The sequence below is a fragment of the Camarhynchus parvulus genome, chromosome 17 (assembly GCF_901933205.1).
Source record: "Camarhynchus parvulus chromosome 17, STF_HiC, whole genome shotgun sequence".
Taxonomy (NCBI): Eukaryota; Metazoa; Chordata; class Aves; order Passeriformes; family Thraupidae; genus Camarhynchus; species Camarhynchus parvulus.
The window spans coordinates 1,001,950-1,023,976 of NC_044587.1; the positions used below are offsets into that span (position 1 = coordinate 1,001,950).

The 22,027-nt window shown below is 47.1% G+C and overlaps 1 protein-coding gene across 1 annotated transcript; it reads left to right on the forward strand.

The window, feature by feature from the left end:
- The first annotated feature begins 2,488 nt into the window (after positions 1 to 2,488).
- On the forward strand, positions 2,489 to 21,705 carry PSMB7 (proteasome 20S subunit beta 7). Its single transcript, XM_030961155.1, has 8 exons — positions 2,489 to 2,617; positions 3,199 to 3,292; positions 3,450 to 3,547; positions 3,860 to 4,000; positions 4,545 to 4,660; positions 10,477 to 10,535; positions 20,888 to 21,039; positions 21,525 to 21,705. Exons 1-8 carry the CDS (start codon positions 2,556 to 2,558, stop codon positions 21,634 to 21,636), a joined length of 834 nt encoding a protein of 277 aa, XP_030817015.1. The 5' UTR covers positions 2,489 to 2,555; the 3' UTR covers positions 21,637 to 21,705.
- The last annotated feature ends 322 nt before the right edge of the window (positions 21,706 to 22,027 follow it).

Consider the following 22,027-nt stretch of genomic DNA (forward strand, 5'->3'; position numbering starts at 1 on the left):
TTGCATTGCCCCTGACCAGCTCTAATGAAAACCTGTCCTGGGCAGGGCTGGCTGGTGCTGCAGAGGCCAGCCTCACCCTGTAAGGCTTGGCTTTTCCCAACTCTTTTATTCTAGAGAGCAAAAAATTGCCTGGTGATTTCCTGTAGTTACCCTGCAGCAGCAAGTTTGCCTCTCACGCTGCAAGAGCAGGTGCAAGCCTCATAGAGGAGAACCATACTGAAGATTCTGGTAAACATTCCAAGTTACCCAATGTGTCTTCAAAAGGTCCAAGAATTCGAGATGTCATTTGTCATTCACACTTTGAGAAAGCACTGAACACAAAAGTGGGAACAGCAGGCAGGTGTCAGTGCAGGCACCAAAATACCTGGGAGTTTGTACATGACACACAGACAGAGCTCAGCACCTGCGGAGATAGCACCAAACGCTCCTCCCATCCCAAGCAAGTTTCAAAAAACGTGTCTGGAGTGCTATTTAACTTCCCTGTCAGATGTCTTGTAGGATGGCAAACCTGGATTGCAGCTTTGTTAAGGCTAGAAACAGATTTCAGGACTGCTTAAAAAAAAGAAAAGAGAGAAGTTTGTGTTTTTCAGGCTTGGGTGCAGTTCATTGCAGCAAGTTGAGGTGAGCTCTGAGGTGTGCAGCCCTCTGAGATGTCCCCAGATGTATAACCAGCACTTCTTTAGAGATGGGACCAGAGCATTAAAAATTGAACCGGGCACTCTCCTCCCCAGTGTTTGTTCTTCTTTTGGACTTTTGGACTTCCCCAGCTCATCAGAACAGCACCACCCTCCAGCCCTGCACAGAGGGGGTGCCCAGAGACACCTGCTGTCACCCACCCCTGCTGCCAGGGCTCAGGGACACCGGAGGGCTCTGGGGGACACCACCACACACCGGTGTCTGCAGTGCACGCCAGCCCAGAACTGCTACAGCGCCAAAGTATTGCTCTATTAAATACAGCAGCTGTGGAAAAGCCCATGTCAGACAATCAGAGAAGATTCTCTCCTTTAGGCCATCGCTTGTATCTCCATTAATGGCGCTGGAAATAGGCATCCCAGGCAGCTGAGGGAGAGGCAGGGCTGCGGGTGACTCTCAGGCAGGCGTTTCCCAGCAGTAGATGGAGCTGGTGGTGCACCAGGGCGCCCCTGGAGCGGGGAGGAGAGGCACCTGCACATCTGCAAAGGGCCAGCCCTGCGCACCTGCGGGCGGGAGAAGGCTCTCTATTTCTGGAAGGTAAAGCAATAATTGTGGGACATCTGCTTAGTTGTCAAGGACCAAAAGGGAAATAAAGCTGTTGTCCCCTCTAGCTAAAACCTGCTGTTTCCTTTTCCCCAGGCTCCCCACCACCAACTGCTCCACAGTTTACATGCCAATCCAATTTTGATGCCTGTAATTCACCCCAGAGACTGTTTATTTTAACTTTATCAAGTGAAGAGAAAAACAACTGTGTTAGAATGAAAAAAGAGCATCTGGCAGCAGGATATTCTGTCTCTCAGACAGTTTCCCAGCTTTACTGGTGCACAAGAACACGGGATTTCGGTTACCCAAGGGCTGGAAGGAGAGAAGAGCGTGCAGAGCACAGGTTCTCTGGGTGTTTACTTGAAGAATGGTCCTGCCTGGTCTGGTGGCTTTTTTCTGCAAGACTGGCACAACCAAGGAGAGGCTGGGCCTTGGATTTCTTCCCCATTTTTGTTCTCTCCCACTGGCAAGTGTTTTTGGGCACTGGAGGGAAAAGTAGGCATTGCCCAGTAGCTTTGCCCACCCATCCCACTTTTGTTGTTCATCTGGAGAACACCCTGATGGAGAACAGTAATTTTTCAATAATTAGGAGGGACAGTGCAGACATGCAGCTCTGGTTGGACACAGGGGAGCCTGGGTTCATTTTCCTGCAAGAGAAGGGGTATCAAGTAATTAATATTTAATGTTTGGAACAAATGGTACTTCATTTTTTTAATCAATGAGGTTTTTAATTTCAGGCACTTATAATATCTAGAAGCAACTGTGTGTGAACTCTGGAAAAATCTCACTCTCTGCCTTGCTTTTCGCACATCCTTTCTGCGGATGTTCCAGAAGTTCTGCTCTCTGTGGATACATTTGAGCATTCCTTTAATGGTTTGGGATGCTGGAGGAAAAGTTAAACTGGAGGCTGGATGTAGTTTACTCAGAAGGCACTAAATTAATTTTAGCGACATACAGCAGTAGGTCCTGCAATATTGAAAATGGTTTTTTTGTTCGGGTATTTTTGTGAGGTTTTTTTTTTTTTTTGCCACGGAACGATTCCATTGCCAGCACGTCGGTTTGGGATTGGCTTGGGCTAGGTTTGGGGTCATTTGGGGTCGGTCTTGGGTCGGTTTCGGGTCGGTTTTGGGTCCGTTTCACGCCCCGCCCCGCCCCGCCCCGCCCGGCCCCGCCCGGCTCCGCCCCGCCCATCTCTGCCCCACCCCTCCAGGCCCCGCCCCTCAGCGCGCGGCCCCGCCAGGCCCCGCCCCTCAGCGCGCGGCCCCGCCGCCATTTCGCTGCCCCGGAAGCGCTCGCGCTCCCCCCGTGCCCGGCGGAACATGGCGGCCGTGTCCGTGCTGCGCGCGCCCGCCGGCGGCTTCAGCTTCGACAACTGCGCTCGGTGAGAGCGGGAGCGGCACGGGGCCGGGGGCAGCGGCACGGGGCCGGGGGCGCGGGCCGGGGCACGGCGCCGGGGGCGGCGCACCGGGGGGGGCCGGGGGAGCAGCGCGGGGCCGGGGGCAGCGGCACGCGGCCGGGGAGCGGCGCGGGGCCGGGGGAGCAGCGCGGGGCCGGGGGCAGCGGCACGGGCCGGGGGCAGCGGCACGGGGCGGGGAGCAGCGCGGGCCGGGGGGCGCGGGGCCGGGGCAGCGGCGCCGGGGCGGGCAGCGGCGCGGGGCCGGGGGCAGCGGCGCGGGGCCGGGGGAGCGGCGCGGGCCGGGGGCAGCGGCGCGGGGCCGGGGGCAGCGGCACGGGGCCGGGGAGCGGCGCGGGGCCGGGGGCGGCGCGGGGCGGGGAGCGCGCGGGCCGGGGGCAGCGGCGCGGGGCCGGGGGCAGCGGCGCGGGGCCGGGGGCAGCGGCACGGGGCCGGGGAGCGGCGCGGGGCCGGGGGCAGCGGCACGGGCCGGGGGAGCGGCGCGGGGCCGGGCCGGGCGGCGGAGGCGGCACCGTTCCGCCCGGCCCCACCGGCCCGCTGTGTTGCAGGAACTCGCTGCTGGAGGCCGAGCTCGCCCAGAAGGGGCTGCGGGTGCCCGCGCCGCGCAAGACCGGCACCACCATCGCCGGCGTCATCTTCAAGGTGAGGCGGGCGGCGGCGAGGCCGGGCCGGGCCCGCGGCGGCGGCTCCGCGCTGCTGAGTCAGCCCCGGTGTGCCCGGCCCCGTCCCGGCCCATCCCGGCCCCCGAGCTGCCCCCGGAGGAGGTCGCGGCCTTGGGAACAATTCTCCCTTCCTGCAGGATGGCGTCGTCCTCGGAGCGGATACGAGAGCGACCGAGGGGATGGTTGTTGCTGACAAGAACTGTTCGAAAATACACTTCATTTCCCCTAATATCTAGTAAGTGTTACAGTGCTTTGTTGGGTAGTGAATTGTTTATTGGGTACGTTACTGCGTAATGCTGTTGGTACTGGGGGTTTTAGCCGCGTTCTTTACTAAGAGCAAATACTAGGCTCTGTTTCAAAATGATGTTTTATTAGCAAGGCTTGGGCATTCGTGGTGTTCCCTTTACACTTAAGCAGGCTCTCTTGTTTCACGCTCTCTGTGCGAGAACTTAATTCCCTCAATTTTAGAATGAGAAAGTTTCTGCTTGTTGCCTGAAGCGTGGAGGTTTGTGTCTCCTTTTCCTCACTTGCTGGTGACGTTCCTCAGCTGCTGCGGTGCGGGCACAGCTGCAGACACCGAGATGACCACTCAGCTGATCTCCTCCAACCTGGAGCTGCACTCCCTGTCCACAGGCCGGCTCCCACGAGTGGTCACTGCCAACAGAATGCTCAAGCAGATGCTCTTCAGGTAACTGGGGGGTTTCTTGTTTATTACCCGTGCTGGTAAAACCACCAGATAATGCTTAAGGAGCGTCCTGTCTCAGCCTGCTTGACCTTCATGACAGGACTTCAGGAAAGATTTCATAATTGCTCTTTGCTTCATGGGCTTCTTAACTGAGATAGAAGAGAAATGGAGTCTGTGGTGTTTTACAGAATTCTGTACTGGTCACACTACAGAAATAGAAGGGTATTAGTTTAATACATAATCACACCCATGAAAACTGCTGTGTGTCCTTGTAGTGAGAAGGCTGGGCCAGTAACAGAGAAATGTGCAAGCTTCTAAAGCTGGGAGTGATTTGCAGTAGAATCACTGCCTCAGAGAGTCTGCTGGACACTGAAATCAGCCATATTTTAGTACATTTCTCACTTTATTGCTGCTGGCTGGTGAAAGCAGCCTGCTCAGTGCAGAGCTGTACCTGCTGGTTTGTGGGGCAGTTCCCAAGCCCTGTGTGGTGTTGAGCAGCCCCAGCTGAGCCCTGGGCCCCAGACTCACAGACAAACGTTGCTCCCAGGTACCAGGGCTACATCGGGGCCGCGCTGGTGCTGGGGGGCGTGGACGTGACGGGCCCCCACCTGTACAGCATCCACCCCCACGGATCCACCGACAAGCTGCCCTACGTCACCATGGGTGAGTGCTGCTCCGGGGCCAGGGCACGGAATGCCTCACATTGGTACCTGAAGGGCTTTCACTCAGAGCCCCTTGTGTGCTGGGAGCTGGGTGGGCATCAGACAGCAAAGATAAAGTTGTACCTGGGTTTATAAGGCAGGTGCACTGTTCTGTTTCCTCACAAATGTGGGCTGGGATAAAACTCATCTGACAGGAAACTGATACTGGGAACGTTGCTATGTGTGTTCCACACCTTAAAGCACAAGAATTGTGAGATTCCCAAAATCTTACTGAAAGAAAAAAAAAATTCCTCAGAAACTTGATTTGCAGATTGTCCCAACTCGTGGTTCGTACAAATTTTACTTGGGGAAATTGTGTATTGTTTGGAAGACTTGGGTTATTTTAAAAGGAAGCTTATGTTTGGTAGAGCCATGGAAGTGTAAGGGAAAGTTCAAATAAATATATCAGAGAACTAATCTGAAAACAAACTGTCAGACTAGCAAATCAGCCTGTGCCTGGTGCAGCTTTTGAGCTGCTTCCGTGGCGGGAAAATACACATTTATGGATTCTCATTAATATTTTCTGTTTCTGGCTGGCATCTTTGGCTAAAACAGCTGCTCGGGAGGTGGCGGAGGTTCGCGTTTCCGCGGGTAGCGGTGGAGCGAGGCCGGGCTGATGAACGCCCGCGATTAGCGGCGCCGGGCTGGGCTGGGCGCTGCGGCGCGCGGCCGCTGGGTGGCGCCGGCGGGCCGGGCACGGCGGGCCGGCCGCGTGACGTCATCGGGGGCTGTGAGGGCTGTGGGGCCGGGGAACCGGCCCGAACGGGGCCATGGAACCGGCCCGAACGGGGCCGCGGAACCGGCCCGAACGGGGCCGCGGAACCGGCCCGAACGGGGCCTCGGAACCGGCCCGAACGGGGCCGCGGAACCGGCCCGAACGGGGCCGCGGAACCGGCCCGAACGGGGCCGCGGAACCCGCCCGAACGGGGCTATGGAACCGGCCCGAACGGGGCTGTGCGGAACCGGCCCGAACAGGGGCCATGGGGCTGCGAGGCACCGGCCCGAACGGGGCCGGGGAACTGGGCCAAACGGGGCTGTGGGGCTGCAGAACCGGCCCGAACAGGGCCATGGGGCTGCGGGGAACCGGCCCGAACGGGACTATGGGGCCGCGGAACCGGCCCGAACCGGGCTGTGGGAACTGCTCTGCTCTCCACAGAGTCTGGTTTTTCTGCCTTAGTTTTAAAAGCTTTACAACGTGGCCTGTCAGGAAATGCTGCCAGCTCCTCTTTCCCTCCACAAAAATAGCACGGTAGCAGGCTTAAGTTCAAACGAGGGGGCAGTAGAATATCAGAGGGTTAAGTTCCGTGTAGCTTAAACTTCGGTTTGCTGTGGGCAGTACCAGGTGTGTGTGGTGCCCACACGTTGTTTTTGACCACGTTGTCAGACAAAGCCCTTCTCAGCATCAGGGTCCTTCACCTTCCCACCCCTGGTGCACTGACACTTCCTCCAGTGACCAGCATGTGTTTTAGTAAAAAATTAGGTAATGCATATAGGTGAATGATGGAGTTGAGACAGCAGGAAAACTATGGAAAGTCAAGTTTAAGGTAACAGTTGAAAATGTATTTCAGTCTTACTTAGACTAATCTATTGTTTTTTGGGGTATTTTATCCCAAATGTTGGAAAGGCAGTTTATTAAATCAGGGAAGTTGTGTATGGCCAATTAACTTCTGGAAATTAAATAGGAAAGGTGGGTGAGAAGATGAGTTTTATTTTGGCGTGCTGGTCTGTCTGAATGGACAGTGGTGTCCTGCCTTGCAGGAGAGATTTAAAAGGTACACAGTGCTTACTCAGGAGTGAGAACATCAAATTAAACTGTTTATGCTGACAAAGGACAAAATTGGATTTCAGCAAACGATGCAAGATTGTCTGATTGCTTGGCTTGTCTAGGAAAGCTTCTGGCCAAGGCTTATAATGAAATGCGTGCATAAAATTAAAGCACGTGAAGTGTGTAGTTGAGCTTTTGGAAGCAGGCGGAGTGCTCAGGAGTCTCTGGTGGCTGGAGCTGCTCCCCTGGTGCCAGTGGTGCTTCATATTCATAAATCAGCTCTTCATTGCAGTGGCAGTGTCGTGCTGCAGAGCAAGAACTCCCACTGCTGGGAGCCAGCCCCCAGCCAGGAGCCACGCTGAAAAATGATCCCAGTCCAAGGGGCTGCCGAGATCACGGAATTCTTACCTGGGATGAGCAGCAAATTGAATAGCAATGAGTGTGTGTGAATAAATGCCCTGTCAGGGAGCCTTGGCAGTGATGGATGAGCAAGTGCTCGATGTTGCTCTCCAAGCTCTGCACATCCTCTGGTGTGGCAGCAAACAGGTCTTTGGGTGAGGAGATGGACTGTACCTGGCAATGAGAACTTGTCTTCAGTGAAGGTTCTGTTGAAAAGATCCAGTGCATCTACTTTAGAAAAGCTCCTGCAGTTTTAATTCGCTGTGAAAATTATTGTGAGCTGCACTTTTTTGCTATGTATCAGTAATTATCTTTCACTTAAAATCAATACTGAAGTGGTACAACTGCTCGAGCGAAGACCAGATGGTATTTTTAAAGTCAGTTTATTAGAGTTACATGCAGAAAATTTAACACCTTGGTTGGCAAAAATCAGGAAATGACCGGTGTTACTTAAAGAAGAGAACAGTAAATTCTCTTATCGTTTCATAACTTACCTGCTTCATACTGAAAAGCATTTGCCTCAGAGTAGTTCAGCTTCCACAGTTCTGTAGCATTTGTTTGCAGTCAATATTTTTATGTATGTAGATATTAGATTAATGCTTCCTGAATATTTGGTTCTGAAGTAGGTTACTGAAAACACATGCAAAGTAAATTCTTTGGAATTGAGATGGCATTTTTTACTTAATGTTAAGTGTGAGCATTCTTAGCAGATAGTGGGTTTTAAAGATCTGAAGGGGGTTTTTCCTGAGTGCTATATAATACAAATAAATTATGACTTTGCTAATTATCCTTATGACACATTATCACACAGCTTTCCTGGAGGTTTTAATGGATTTGAGGTTGAACTGCTGCTGAATCTGAACTGGTAGTGGCTCAAATCAGTTACCGTGTGTATGAGGTGGGGAATCCATCCCAAGTTAATGGATGGTGTTTTGCTGTGTTTGGATTTTATCCTTCTCCAGACTTTATGTTTGGGAATTGTGAAGCTTGTTTCTGCATAAAGGCAAAGCATGCTTGTTAAAAATGAATTATTGGTGGGCACTGAGTGCACGGACAAGAGAGCAGCTGTTTCCCCACACACAAACAAGTTCTCCATAGACCCTTAATATCCAAGTTTTCTGTGTTTTTATAGGAGCTGCAATAAGAAAACCGTGCTTGCAATGTTTACTTAAGTTCCCAGTTTTATTGCCCGCCTCTCCTGTCACAATGCAGCTTTCAGGAGGCAGCTGGAGAGGCTGGAACATTGTGGGGCTGTTTGGAAGGCAGTGGGGTGGGACAGGGACAGGGAGCTGGGGGCAGTGGGATGGGACAGGGATGCTTAGCTGTGCTGGGAGGCTTTTGCTAAGGGAAATTTTAAATGTATGCTTGTTTAGGATTTATAAGCACTAGAGAAAAAATGAAGCGAGTCTATTCAGCTTCCTGTTCTGCTAGAACCTCCTTAGGATCTTGGTTTTCAGATGTAAATGTCTACATGTAGGTTTAATTAAGTTAAGATTTTAAACAACTCTTTGAAAATTTACATTATAGGACCGTCTGGATTTATTTATTTAAGGTTGATAGTAGATTTGGCATTTATTTGTGTCGCGGTAACATAGTGAGATAAATAATTAAGTATAATTCTTTATGTATAAAGGATTTTGTGTACTGTAACATAAAATTTCCCCAGCCTATTTCCTTTTTCTGTTTTTCGTTTTTAAGTTACTGGTTTCCTGCCCATAGTTCTTTTGGGAACTTCTTAAAAGGAGCTGGAGGAATTCAGCATGAGCCATGTATGCAATTGCGTTATCGATAATTTTTTATTTGTCATTAGAAGTTTTAAGAAATTAAGATCACTTTTCCTCAACTAAATAGCTAATGTAGTAATTTTGGTCAGATATTATATTTTATACTTTCTTTTTTTTGCACTTTTTCTAGTCTTTGTACTCTGATTTTGTGAACCTTTCCCAAGAACAGGGTTGTTTCCCAGCTTTGAGGCTTCCCACTCAGCTCATGGTCAGCCTTCATTTGGGAATAGCAAGAACGTGGGCTTGGTTTGAGACCATAGCCCAGATTTTTTTTCCCCTCTCATTAGAAATATTCCTGTATAATTCCAGAAGAATTATTATTTTATTGTTCATGTTCCTTTATTTGTTTTGGCACATGCTTTATTTTGACCTTGTTTGAAGGGTCAGTAAAATTCCTTTTATTTGTGATTTGTTCTGTGATATCAGCTGTTTGCATCAGCAGTTCAGTTTTGCTATTAGTTGCTTTAAAATCTTCTTTATTCTCAGTTTCAGCATTTAAAAAATGGAGTTGTGTATTGCTCCAAGGTGTAAATGAATAGTCATTGCCTGCAATACAAGTGCATACTTAGAGTGTCCTACTGCTTTTAGATGTGATGTATTTGGTACTGTAAAGGTAATGATCCTCAACCACAGCAATATTCGGTAACAGGAGTATCTGTCATATTCATCAGGATTACCATGTTCATTGATTTGTGTCTGTAAATCTGCTGTTTCAACCCTTTAAATTTGATCTATAATTGGACCTCCTTAAATGGTTCAGCTAAGGTAGTCTGTATTTTCTCAACAGTGTCACTGTCAGCTTCTCCTTTTTCATTATACATTCAGCAGACTTGATAAAATCAGCAGGACACCTCATTTGAAACTGTTTAATCGCTGCCTTTTGCTTTCACTAAACCATTGAGGTGGTCAAGCGATATACACAAATCATTTTAAATAGGAAATACGGCTTTCTCTGTGACCCAGCTAAACAGATAGCACTATGCAAAACAAGTTAAAAAGTAATAAATGCCAAAAAATCTTCTAATTGGAGTAAAAAATTGCAGGTAACTTTATTCACTCCCCAAAAGTAGTGCTCTCTGAAATATGGGTAGGGCCACCGACAGACAAGAAAATCTTCCTGAAGGCTCACTATTTCTGAACAAAGCAAGTTTACAGTTTCAAATAGCACCATCCTGCTTTTTGTGTATAAATGTGACAAAAAGCACATTTATAACCCTGCAGTCACAGTGCTTTGGGCAGAGATGGCTCCTGTTCCATCACTGCACTTGTACTTGGTCCTTTCTGGAGAGGAACGTTAAACTCATGGCTGTGTCTCTGGCACTTTGTTCAGCTGTTGTTGCTCATTATTGTAAAAATAATGGCACAGAGCAGGAGCACAATTAACTGTTTAACTGCAGGGGCAATCTGCTGGTGGCAGCAGCCCCCTGCCCTGTTCCGCTGCTGGGCTGCTCATCCCCAGGCCTGGAGCCATCTCCTCTCTCCAGCACCCCTCAAAGAGGGGCAGGCACGGACCTGGGGCAGGAGGGATGGAGGAGTAGGGACTGCAAACTGGCATTCCCCTAACTCTCTGTTTCTAACCCCATTTTTGTACCTTACGTTCAAGATGGTAAGGAGGAAAAGCTGTCAGCATGGGCCTGTGCTGAATCTGTGCCCAAAGCTGTACCCCCAGGATTAAATTGGGTTCTCACTTAGTGTAGACACTGTACAGTGCAGAGGAAGCTGTGGTGGGCTTGGTTTGTTTGTGCTGATGAGATGTACTGTATTTTTCTCTAAAAAATTGCCATACCTAAATGCACCAGCTGAAGGGCTGTCCTGGTGTTGTCACCACAGGTTCTGGATCGCTCGCGGCCATGGCAGTGTTTGAAGATAAATACAAACCCGACATGGAGGTAAGTCCTGGGTTTTTAAACCTCAGTCTTTCTTCTCTCAGCAATCCTCATCATCATAAGAATTTAGGAGGTTTGAAACTCTAAAAAAGGTAAATATGCTGTAGTTTTGCTGTACTTGAAATGTACTAATGTCAGCTTTCTGCAAAGCTGTAAAAATTGATGGGTAAAATAAATGAATTTACAAGAAGCTGTATATATGTATGGGAAAATGTGTGATTTGAATGTAGGTGAAGGGTTTAAAAACATACAGCTTACTGGTTATAGTTTACTTCAGCAATTTACCAGCCCCTGCACAGTCAGTATTTTTGTTTTTCTGTCCCTCTGTCCTTCTCTCTCAGTCTTGAAAACAGCATGCATCTAAAAGTCTTCAGATGCTCCTCATTTTTGTAATGCAGCTGCTGTGGGTCAGTGATGATCCTATAAATCCACAGTTCTTCTCTACAAAGGTGGTAAATGAAGTTTAAAATGTGAGATGATCTCTTGTACCTTGGTACGTCTCCTGACAAATAACAGTGTGCAATGCCAGCAGATTTTTTAAAAAGCAGTCAACTGCCCCACCTTGTTTTGAGAAGTTTGCCATTAGTTAATTGCTTCAGCATTAGTAAAAAGCAGTTTTCCAGCTATCCCTGGCCCCTCTCCTGTCAGTACCTAAGCAAGAGTTGTGGGTGTGCAAAGTTAGGGACAACAGTGGGATCAGGGTTGCTGTGATTTGGGCAGCATCTGAAGATGCTGGACTTCTGGCTTCAAGTATATTTACAATTGTTATCAGAAATACTGGAATATGTTTAACGGGCTCCCAAGTGTCTCTGGGAAGGATCCTCACACCAGATGGCTGATAGAGCCACGAGAGAGAGAGAGAGGAAGACTGTTTTTCCCTCTCCCCTCGTGCTGCTGCAGGAATGAGGGTCTCCTTGTGCAGCCTCCTGTGTGACTGTGCACTTGGCATGTGTGCCATCCACTGCAAACACGGACTGCAAATCCCTGGAAGCAGCAGCTCCAGCACAGCACTCCTCTTTCCAAGGTACAAATGGCAAAGGGCTGTGCTGTGGAACTAAAGTTTTCATTTATTCTCAGCTAGCTTTCAAGCTTAGATTTTAAGTCATTTCTTGTGTAAGAGCAACCGAAAAAGGCACCAAAAACTGGTAAATCTCTAAATTTTCCTATTTAGAAAGGTCATCCTCATTAAACTGTCTTCACACACAACCATAAGTGGCAGCAGATAGTCACTTATAACAAGCATGTAGAAATGCAGCCTACCAATTTGTTGAAATAGATATTTAGGTCTTTGAGACTTGCATGCACCTTAACCCTTCCTTTGGTTTTCCTGGATAATCTGTTATCTAATAACAGTTCAGGAATTGTATTAACCAACCAGCAAAGTTTCATGTGATAAAGTTCAATGGTACTCTTAAACACTTCCTCATATTCTGTTATGGCTGTGAGTTTGTATTTACATTCTAAGTCAGATGTGGGATTTTTTTTTTCAATGAATTAATAAAATAAATATTTCTATTGAAATGAATCCAGATTAAATCTGAAATATGCTATGTATATTTTACATAAAACTGGCTACAAAATAGCAATGAAGATAAAATTGGTGGAGACTCATTTAATAAAATTGGTAGAAAATTATTATTTTTCTGTCAAGATCAATGCTCCTTTCTTTTGCACTAATTGTCAGAATAGCTTGCTAGGGCTACTGGAGGGTAGTGGTGTGCTTCAAGACCATCACATCACAGAAAAATGATTCAAAGGCAAACTGTCCTGCACCCTCTGGTATCAACTTGCAAATTAGCATCTGGAATGTAATTAAACAAGCTTAATGAAAGTAGCAGCTGAATACTACTGGAAAAGACAATCAGCTTTTTTGCCTCTGATATATATTCTGTACTATTGAAGCTGATCACCAAACGCATCGTGTGAGCACAGTTAAAAAAAAATTAGCATTTATTTGAAGAATAGGAACTGTTTTTCATTCTGTTATGCTTTTGGCATGCACTGGTGTCCCAGGAGAGCCATGCCACAGCAGATAGTGCACAATATTTATAAATCCATGACAGGCAATAATAGCAACTTGAAAAATTCTTTTGCTAGAATTTCAAGTTGAGAGCTGCCAAAAGCTGAGAGGATCAAATCTGCAGTGGCAGCTGCTGTGCCCTACAGTTAGAATCGTAGACTTTGAAGATGTTCAACTAAAAAAAATAAAAAAATAAAAAAAAATAAAAAAAGACTGCAGGCTTAGCCAATTTTTGCAGGTTTCTAGAGCCCTGGCTCTCTGCCTTTTGAAGATGAGTTGCTGAAGCTTCTCCCAGTGCCTGAGGCATGCTAACACCAGCAGGATGTGTTTTTTTCCATGGACTTAGTGTGTCTTCAGATTTAAGTAGCACATGCTTTGTCAGTGCCAGCTGTGATGGTCCTTTCCCTGGCTGCAGTGCTGGGACAGGATCTTTACCCCCCATCCTTCAGGGGAGCTCTGGAGATGGATGGTGACGTCCCCGAGTGCCACTCGTGCAGCCTGATTTATGGAGGCAGGGTTTGTTTGTGGGGAAGGAGTGCTGGCCTCTAGAGGAACCATTATAGATCGCTGAGGATGGGAACACTTTCAGCCCTGAAGGCCTCTAGATGCTTCAAAAATGTAATGCCAAGCACCTAACTACTGTGGAACAATATTAATCTGTCATGTGGGCAGCTATAGATCTGCTTTAAAAAACGTAAGTGGAAGAACAGCACATCTAATGGAGTGTTTCCAGCTTAGATCTTTCATTGGAGCCAATTTTTTTTCCAATAGAGTTGCCACTGGTTTAAACCTTACAGTCATTTTGTAAATGCATTTGTGCCTTCTGGTGTTAAACAATAGCAAAGAAGTACTTTGAGTCAGTGGATATGGAAAGCATTGTGAGCTGGGAAAAAAAGTCTACAGTATTAAATGCCGGAATTCTGCATTTATCTATCTTGTGGTGGTTGAATTCCTCAGGAGATGTGGAGGGGGATATATTTTCTTCTGGTACTTGATTTCTGGTGTTTGAAAAGTAGAAGCATTTTGTCTGTAGAATTACTTGATGCTCAGTGGGGCTACGTTGTAGACTTCTTGTTTAAGCAAGGAAAGGCTGCTTGTAACTTCATTTCTTTTCTGTATTTCATCAAAGCAACCAGGTTTAATAAAAAGAGGGTCCAAAAGGAAGAGAATCAGAAGCTTCAGAATACAACTTTTGCAAAGAAAAGAAACTAAATCTTGGAGTAGCAAGTTAGGAGCAGAACAGGTGGAAGACAGGAGATAAGAGACAGTCTGTCAGATAGTAATTATTTCTAGGATAGATCACCACAAAGGTGTGAGATTATACGTACAGTCATTTATTGTACCATTTCTTAAGTGTGGCAGGAAATCAAGTGGTACTGAATAAAAACAAAAATACCCTGGAGGGTAAGAAAGATGAATAAGAGAGAACTGTTCTGAGGGTGTTCCACATGGAGCACAGACCTCTCGGTGCTGCAGCAGCTGTGCTGTCCCAAAAGCTGCAGCTTGCTGTCTCCTGGTGTGCCTCAGTGACCACTCTGCAGTGGGGGCTTTGGCTCACCTGTTTGGGTGGGACCTGCAGGGGCTGTGAGCCATCTGGTGGGCAGTTTGGCAGGCAGGTTTGAGAGGAGTGGTTTTTGAGGCACTTCTGAGTAGCCCCTAATAGTAGCTGAGGAACTGAGAGCTTCCCTCAGGACGCTCCATGTGCTCTGGGATCTTTGCAGTATTGAAATGCAAAGTAGCTTAATGCAGCTTTTGCTGTGCACCTCTAATTTCAGTTAAAAAATGCATCAGGCACACTACAAAATATGAAAGCATGTAACTTTCTTCCATTTTTAAGCAGCTGACACGTAGATCCTTCGAATGTTCCTGTGCTCACATTTCCTACTGTCCCTCAATATGGTAGAATTATTTTTGTTTATTAACTAGTGACAACAATGCTGAGCTATTTTTGGGATCTGTCACAAGTCTCTAATCTGCAGCAGTAGTTGTCTCCGCGGCCCTGGTGCCGTGTGTGACAGGGTGGGAGCAGTGACAGGCTGCAGATGAGCCCGGTTCATTAGCGATGGTGATCAGCTCTGGGCTCAGGTGTGGCAGGCGCGCTGATCCCGCAGCTGACACTGCTGCTTTAATGACTCTGCAGGATGGTCACCACTTGCTGGGAGGTTTGCGGGCTCCACTCCGGCAGCAGACAATGGAGATCAAGCCAGACTATGGGAGTTAGGCTGGAGAGCCTGCCTGAGATACTTGAACCCCTGTTGGTGTCAAACACGGAATTAAGTAAATGGGGGGGGGGGGGAATGAGACGAAATCTGACTTGGTGAGCAAAAATCAGGACTTTGTGTTTCTGTACCTGTGTATTTCATTATCTAGTGACAGCAACTGAGGCTGTTAGTGGCATATCTTCACTCCTTGCTGCCAGAGCTTGTGGCACTGCAGTTTTCAGCTTTCCTGACATAGCTGTGTTCGTGTCTCCTGGAGACAGGGATTTCCATGGGTAAATATCAGGTCTTAGTGCATACAGTCAGCCAGAAAATAAAGGCTTATCATACCTGTTTCTTATTCTTAGGTTAGATCACAATTATCCTGTGGCAGCCTGGTTTCTGCCTGACACGTTGGACAGTTTGTACTGTTTTCATCATCTTTCACAGAACTGGATCGATTTCCTTTGTGGAACTAGTGTTAAACAGGAAATCTGGGCTGATTTGGAATATGCCAGCTAGGTATGCTCTGGCATGGTGGGATTGCAGGAGAGGTGTTTTGTGGGGTGCTTTCTGAAGGAGTGAAAGCCTGGTTTGTGTGCTGAAGTCGGTGGGACACTGCCAGCAGCACCAGTCTGAGATCCCAGAGATACCCAGCAGTGCTGCCTTGCAGTTTGCTGATTGCAGACTGTATCAAGGGAAATAAATGTTACCTTTGTGTAAATTGGGCCTTGCTGCATGTCAAAGAGCAACAATTTCTTCACCTTTATGAAAGTAACAGTTAAACTTTGTCCGTAATAATGTAGACAAGCTGGCCAGAAGCAGGGCTCTGTGTTAAGGGATCATTTCACTGCGCAGGGTAGGGGGAGGACAGGTAATTATTTTTGATGCATTTCTCAGGAGCAGGTGTTCCAGTTTAAATTGTTCCAGTTTGTATATCTCCCATAACTGCAGAACACAGGCAAAATGTACTGGAAGATATTTCACATGGCACGCAGCCCGAGTGCTGCTCCCGCGGCGAGGGTGGCGGGGCTGAGGGCAATTGCTATGAGGGAGGAGGAGGAGGTGGGAGCCAGCCTGGCCTTTATGGAGCATTTTGGTGTGTTAGGAAGGATATATTACCGGAGGGCCCAAGGCTTCTTTTCCAAATAAAACGTTGACCTTCATTCCCTTACATCCTTTTGTCAGAGGTAAAGCAATGGTCAGATGGGCAGAGTTTGCTTTATTTGAAGCCAGACGTGTTACTGCTTGATATTAATTTTTTTATATGCAGTAACATAAAGGAACTTTAACCGTAGTCTTTTGCAGGGTTTGCATATCTGAGTGGCTGAGGGTCGGTGTGTTACTGCAGAGCAGCACAGAGGGGCCAGAGGAGGAGCTGCAGCCTGGCAGGATTTGCAGCTCTGGTGCTGTTAAGCCAGTTCCAATTTTGAGAATCAGTTCCCTAAAATCCCATGAACTTTACTAAGTGATGGATTGAATGAGTTTTTGTAATCATTCTTAGTTCAGAGAATGGGAATAGTGTTAAAAGAAATCCCATAGTTGTGAGAAGAGCTTGTAATTTAATTCTGTGCCATCGGAAATATGGATTGTACTAATCCCCGTGTAGGGAATGACATACAGCAGCTAATGTTATTGAATAGTAGTTCCGAATCATATAAGTTTGTTGTCTTGGCAGGTAATTTGGCATAAATTGTTAATGTAAATCCAGGTTAGTGGGGAAGACATTATTTTACTAAAAAAGATAAACTGCTGATTAATTCAGTATAGAACTCAATTACAAATTGAAAGTGTCTCTGCGGGACGCCAGTACCCTAAAGACAGCAGATGTTGAATTGATACTCCAGCATATTTCACCCTGGTATGAAATATTAACGTGGTTTATTATACTGGTGGTGTATGATATCAGAGAGGGGGTGGGGATGAGCCTGCGCTCACAGGCAGCTTCCTCAGAACGGGAGAAAACTGTTATCTCTGAGAATAATTACCAGCGACTACTGAGCAGTTGATTTGAAAGTTCTTAGCAGAAGATGGTTAGAAAAATAAACATTTAGTGACACGTCAGTCACAATGAATCCAAACATAAAACACATAGGTCTAATTTTAAAAATTTTAAAAAAGAGACAAGTTGGGTCATTCCTTGTTCTAAGGCAGCACTGGAAATGCTCTTTTTTGGGGGGGAGACTTGTTAAACCTGAGTGGTTTAAAGGACACATTCCAGCCCCTTTCCTGACAGCCAAACCAAATCTGTTCTTGCTGCTGGAGCCTTCCAGCCTTCCCTTACAAGAAACAGAAAGTCCTTTGCTTCTCAGGTTTGTTCTCTTTGGACTAAGTGCAGACTTCAGCATCTCTTCCAGGTACAGACTGATCTCCACCCCAGCCCCTCACTCCCTGTACACTGCTGATTCTCATCCAGACTCTAATTATGCTCCTCTAGGTGCCTATGTCCTATGAAAGGTATTGCTTTCTACCCCCAAATTCCCAACACTCCTTTATTGATTTATTTTTTGTTGCCATTGTCCTTCCTGAAGCTTCTGATTTTTTTTCTTCCCTTCTCTTCCCACATAAGTCTTGGGGATTCTCATTTTAAGTAGTATCAACTTTTTATAAGATAGTATTTGAAAAAATCTCGTTGTAAAAGACTATTGTGGTAAGTATTTGCATTTGTTTATTCTTACAAAAATACTTGTTTATGTTGATATTGTACTGATTGTGCATTGCATTTCAAATCTTTCTAAGAATTGCTCTGGAGAACTGCACAATGTATTGCATCTCTAACAGAATCCTCGTAACCAGCAGAAGGGATTAGTTTTATGTTGGTAAGAGAAAAAATCAGGAATTTCTAAACTTTTAAAATCTGGAAAAGACATCTCCTGTTTAACTTGCTTGTGAGGTTACAAAATGTGAGGAAGTAGTGTTCACAAAGCCATTCCAGCTGCTCCCTTTTGCTGCTGGAGCATAATGATAAACTTGTTTACAGGTTATTAGTGAAGGCAGTATTAATACAATGTAGAAGTAGCCTCATCTCCTGTAGGAAAGTCTCTTTTTTTTCCTTCAGTAGCACTTGAAATTTGGAAATTGCTCAAGTGAGAAGAGAAAGTTGATCCAAGTCATATACAAGAATAATGTGTAAAAGTTGCTCCTTGGTGCTGTTTGGGACTCGTGGCACAGCAGCTGTGAGAGGCAATCCATCAGCTCTGAGTGTCTGCAAACGGCAACTCTCCAGATAACAGGTTTAAAGTAAAGATTTAATACAGCCTCTATCTACTGTGATGTTGCAGTGACAGTTTAAAACTCATTCTCTAAATCTCAGCAGACTTTATAGCCAGCAGTGGGCCCATATAAAGCTTAATGGCATTACAACACATAAATCATCTTTTAAAGATGCTACCAGTAGCGCCAATATTAAATGCAGACAATTGTCTGCGTTATAAATAATTTATCAAACAGCGTTTCAGATGAGCCTTCTGTGCTGAGTTATTTATTTTAGCCTTTGCTGCCCTGTTCCTCAGGCAGCCCTTGGCAGTCCCTGCAATGCTGTGGTCAGTGTAATGAAGCTGTGTCCCACAGCTCAGTGCTGACCATTGCAGCGCCGCCGCCAAGCGCTGCCGTTTGTCAGGCGCAGGTAAATGGAGCTGCACATTGGAGCCAGGGGACACATTGTGGGCTCTGGGATGGGGACAGACAGATCGCCCCATAAAGTGCTGCTTGTCACCGCGGCCTCGCCATGCACTCCATCACTCGGCTGTAATCTCATTTAAGGAGCACTGGGGGCCCCAGAGGAGGATATTCCCAGTTAGCTTGGTCTTTGCAACCATAAAGCATGAAGTGCTCCTTTTATATACTCTGAACTTTTAGGGTTTTTTAAGATTAATTATTATAGTGACTCATTGAGGGCCCTGTACTTGAGACTGTGTCAGCACTTTCCTGCTAACCCCTTATTTTGTGACTGTAAGTAGCAGTCCTTGCTGAAGTCCATGCAGGATCTCTGTAAGGAATACTTGGGGTTTTTCTTGTGGCTATTCTGTTCAGCTTTGTAAATTGTCAGAAGAGGAGCAGGAAGCAGCACTGAGGGGGGGGTTTTCTAATGACAATTATTCCATGTTCACAGCCTGAGCTGCACTGTGTCAGTGAAGGAGCTGAGGTTACAGCCTGGGCTCTCTGTGCAGTGGCTGCCTCAGTGCAGTTACAGCTCAGCGCTTCCAACTGCACTTTATTAGGTATTTTTTGAACTATTTTGATAATGTGATAGAGTACATTTTTAAAGCAAATCAGATTTAAATTAAGAGGAATCTCTGAGGTTTGCAGTGTTGACTTAAAAGGATGCAATTAAAAGGAGGAGTGGAACAAACTCCACCTATCTGCTGTAGTTTTCCTAAGCTGCTTTTCTTACACTTAACCCTCATATAGCTTAAAATTACTCTGCTTTTGCTACCACTTAGTTCTTAGACGTACACATACTTCTTTGGCTTATTTACTTTCACTATAGTAATAAAATAACCTTTGTCTGCAACAAATTATTGACAGTCTTATGTCAGTTAAGTGAAGAATTACTTGCTTATCAAGATTTTATTGCCCAAAACACTGAAGGAAAGGTACAGGAATTATTTTTGCAGCATGGCTGTATTGTTCTAGTCAGCTGGGTAGGAAGCATAATTCAATTTATTATTTTTTATAAAGAGAAATAGTTGTGAAGCTGGGAGTGAAGTAAGAATTGCTGCTGTTTCTGTAGTTCAGTGGAGGCTGTGCCCTGCTGCCATGGCTGTTGGCACAGGAATGCTGCCATTCCCTCTGGCCAGAGGGGTGGCAGGGGGTGCAGGGCAGGCAGGCAGCAGCAGAGCTGATTTTGGGCTCCTTGAGCTGCGCTCGGGGCTGAGGCTCCTGGCACTGCAGCCCCTGGCACTGCAGCCCCTGGCACTGCTGCTGGCACACACAGGCTGTGAAAATGAGGCACACTGGAAAAAGCTGCATTTATCAAATTCAGCATTGACCCCATCTCTTGTTCCTGGTGTCTGGTGGCAGAAGATTATTCCAAGGTGTGAAATAGCAGCAAAGCAGTGAGGAGGGAGCCTGGGAGCTTCAGCATTCCAGCAGGATCTGCTGGGTGAGCTGAGCAGCCACTGCTGCACAACCTGGGGATGAGTCCACACCTCTGTGTCCATGGATGTGTGCCAGCCTTAATAGTTCTGTACTGGAACAGGCAGCTCTGGTTTTCAAGTAGGTAACACACCTCTGGGAGAAAGTAAGGGGTCCACATTCTGTGGTTTGTACTTTCCAGGCTACTGAAAAGATTTGTGTATGTATATAATGTATGCATATGTCCATATATGTGTTTATATGGACTCAATCTGATTTCCTTGCATTCTGACCCTTTGGCAGGTGACAGGGGCACAGGCTCAGTGGAGCTGAGGGTGCAGGATGTGCCCTTGCTGGGCAGGGCTCTCCAAGGCCTGTGGTGCCATGGGAAGGGTGCCGGGCTGGGCTGAGGGGCTCTGGCAGTGAAAACGTGTCCTTTGACACGATTTAAAATGATACATCAGGAAAGTTGGTTTGTGACATTTCTTCCTGCTCCCCAGCCTGGGTTACAGCAGGAGCTGAGGCTTGTCAGATGGTTCCTGATGGCCCTGAGCTGAGTGTGGTACTTTGTCCATCAGCTGGTTTGGAATAGCCCCATCCCTGCCCGGGAGCTGCAGAGGGAGCCAGTGCTGCTGGAGAGGCTGCCAGTCCCATCAGTGCTCCCCAGGCCTCCACAGCAGCACCAGGCATGTGACTGTGGTGAGGGGGGAATGTGATCTTACAGATCTGGTGTAACAGTCTAATGGATATTTTGATGAATTTGAAATGTTTCTGTGTAAAAGATGCTCCTGACTGCAGTTGTGTAATATGGGCACTGTTGCTCTCAGGTTCCTTCGAACTAGTAACTGTGTCTTAGATCCATTATGTAGCAAAAGTTCCTCTTTTGTTTCACTTCAGTGGTACAAACGTAACCAATCTCAGCATTTTGACTGCAGTACTGGTGATTGGAGGGTTTGGTGTATCATTTATTATTATTCCAAGCTCAGCCTCCACAGGCACAGGGACGCAGAGTCCTGGGAGAAGCCAGCGCTGGGGCAGTGACAGCTTTTTCCCCTTCCCAGGAGGAGGAGGCCAAGCAGCTGGTGCGGGACGCCATCGCGGCCGGCATCTACAACGACCTGGGCTCCGGCAGCAACATCGACATCTGCGTCATCAGCAAGAGCAAGCTGGATTTCCTGCGGCCCTACGACGTGGCCAACAGGAAGGGGGACAGGTGAGTGGGGCTGAAGCTCTTGTGGGGTCCCTGCTCTGCCTTGCAAGGCCTGTTTTCAGTAATGCCCAGTTCTGTCAGTGTTCCCTGTCTGTAGAACTTCCAACTAAACAATGCAGAGGAGCAGCTGTAGCAGCAGCTGAACAGAGGCAAATACATTGGTAGAATTATTCTGGAGTTGCAAAACATAAGTAAATTGCTTGTTCTTTGGTTTTTAACACAAATGTCCCTCCCCACTTTGAGAGCCCACTAATTTCAGTAACAACCTTTCCAGTTACGTGGCAGTGTTTTTGTGAGCAGTTTCCTGCAGTGCTGGTTTATCTGAAACTCTGTCAGTTATTGCAGTCAGTACAGATTTTGCAGTAAGCACAGCTTCTTTACTTTGGACTTTTACAGGAAATGTCTAAAGCTGATCAGTTCTAAAATTTTAAATGCAAGTTTTCTTCTGTACCATCTTCCAGACTAATTTTCCCCCATTTCTTTACTAGGTTTGGTAGGTACAAGTGTGAAAAAGGAACAACTGCTGTTCTCACAGAGAATGTGGCACACCTGGAGCTCGAGGTGGTGGATGAGACCGTGCAAACCATGGACACATCCTGAGCCTGGTGGGTGCTCAGAGAGCAGCTGGTGCAGAATAAAGAGGCTCTGCCCACTTTCTGTGTGTCTGTACCTGGTGCTGTTGCTGCTGCTTCTCCCTTCCTCCTTTAGAGCAGGTGAGGCTCGAGCAGCCCTGAAGGGCTCTGGGACTGACCCCAAGGGGAATGAGCAGGTGAGAGCTGTGCTCCCCTCCAGGCACCACCTGGCACTGGGGGCAGAAAAGGAGCTGCTTTGTTACCTCACTCCAGGAACAAAACAGCAGGAGTAAAACTGCTCTGCAGAAGTCTAATGTGATAAGTTTTGAGAGAATGTAAGAAAACAGTGAGCATTGGTGGTTCTGAATTGCTGCCCTTGCCCCCTCCGACAGACACTGCTCTCCTACCTCACTGTAGGG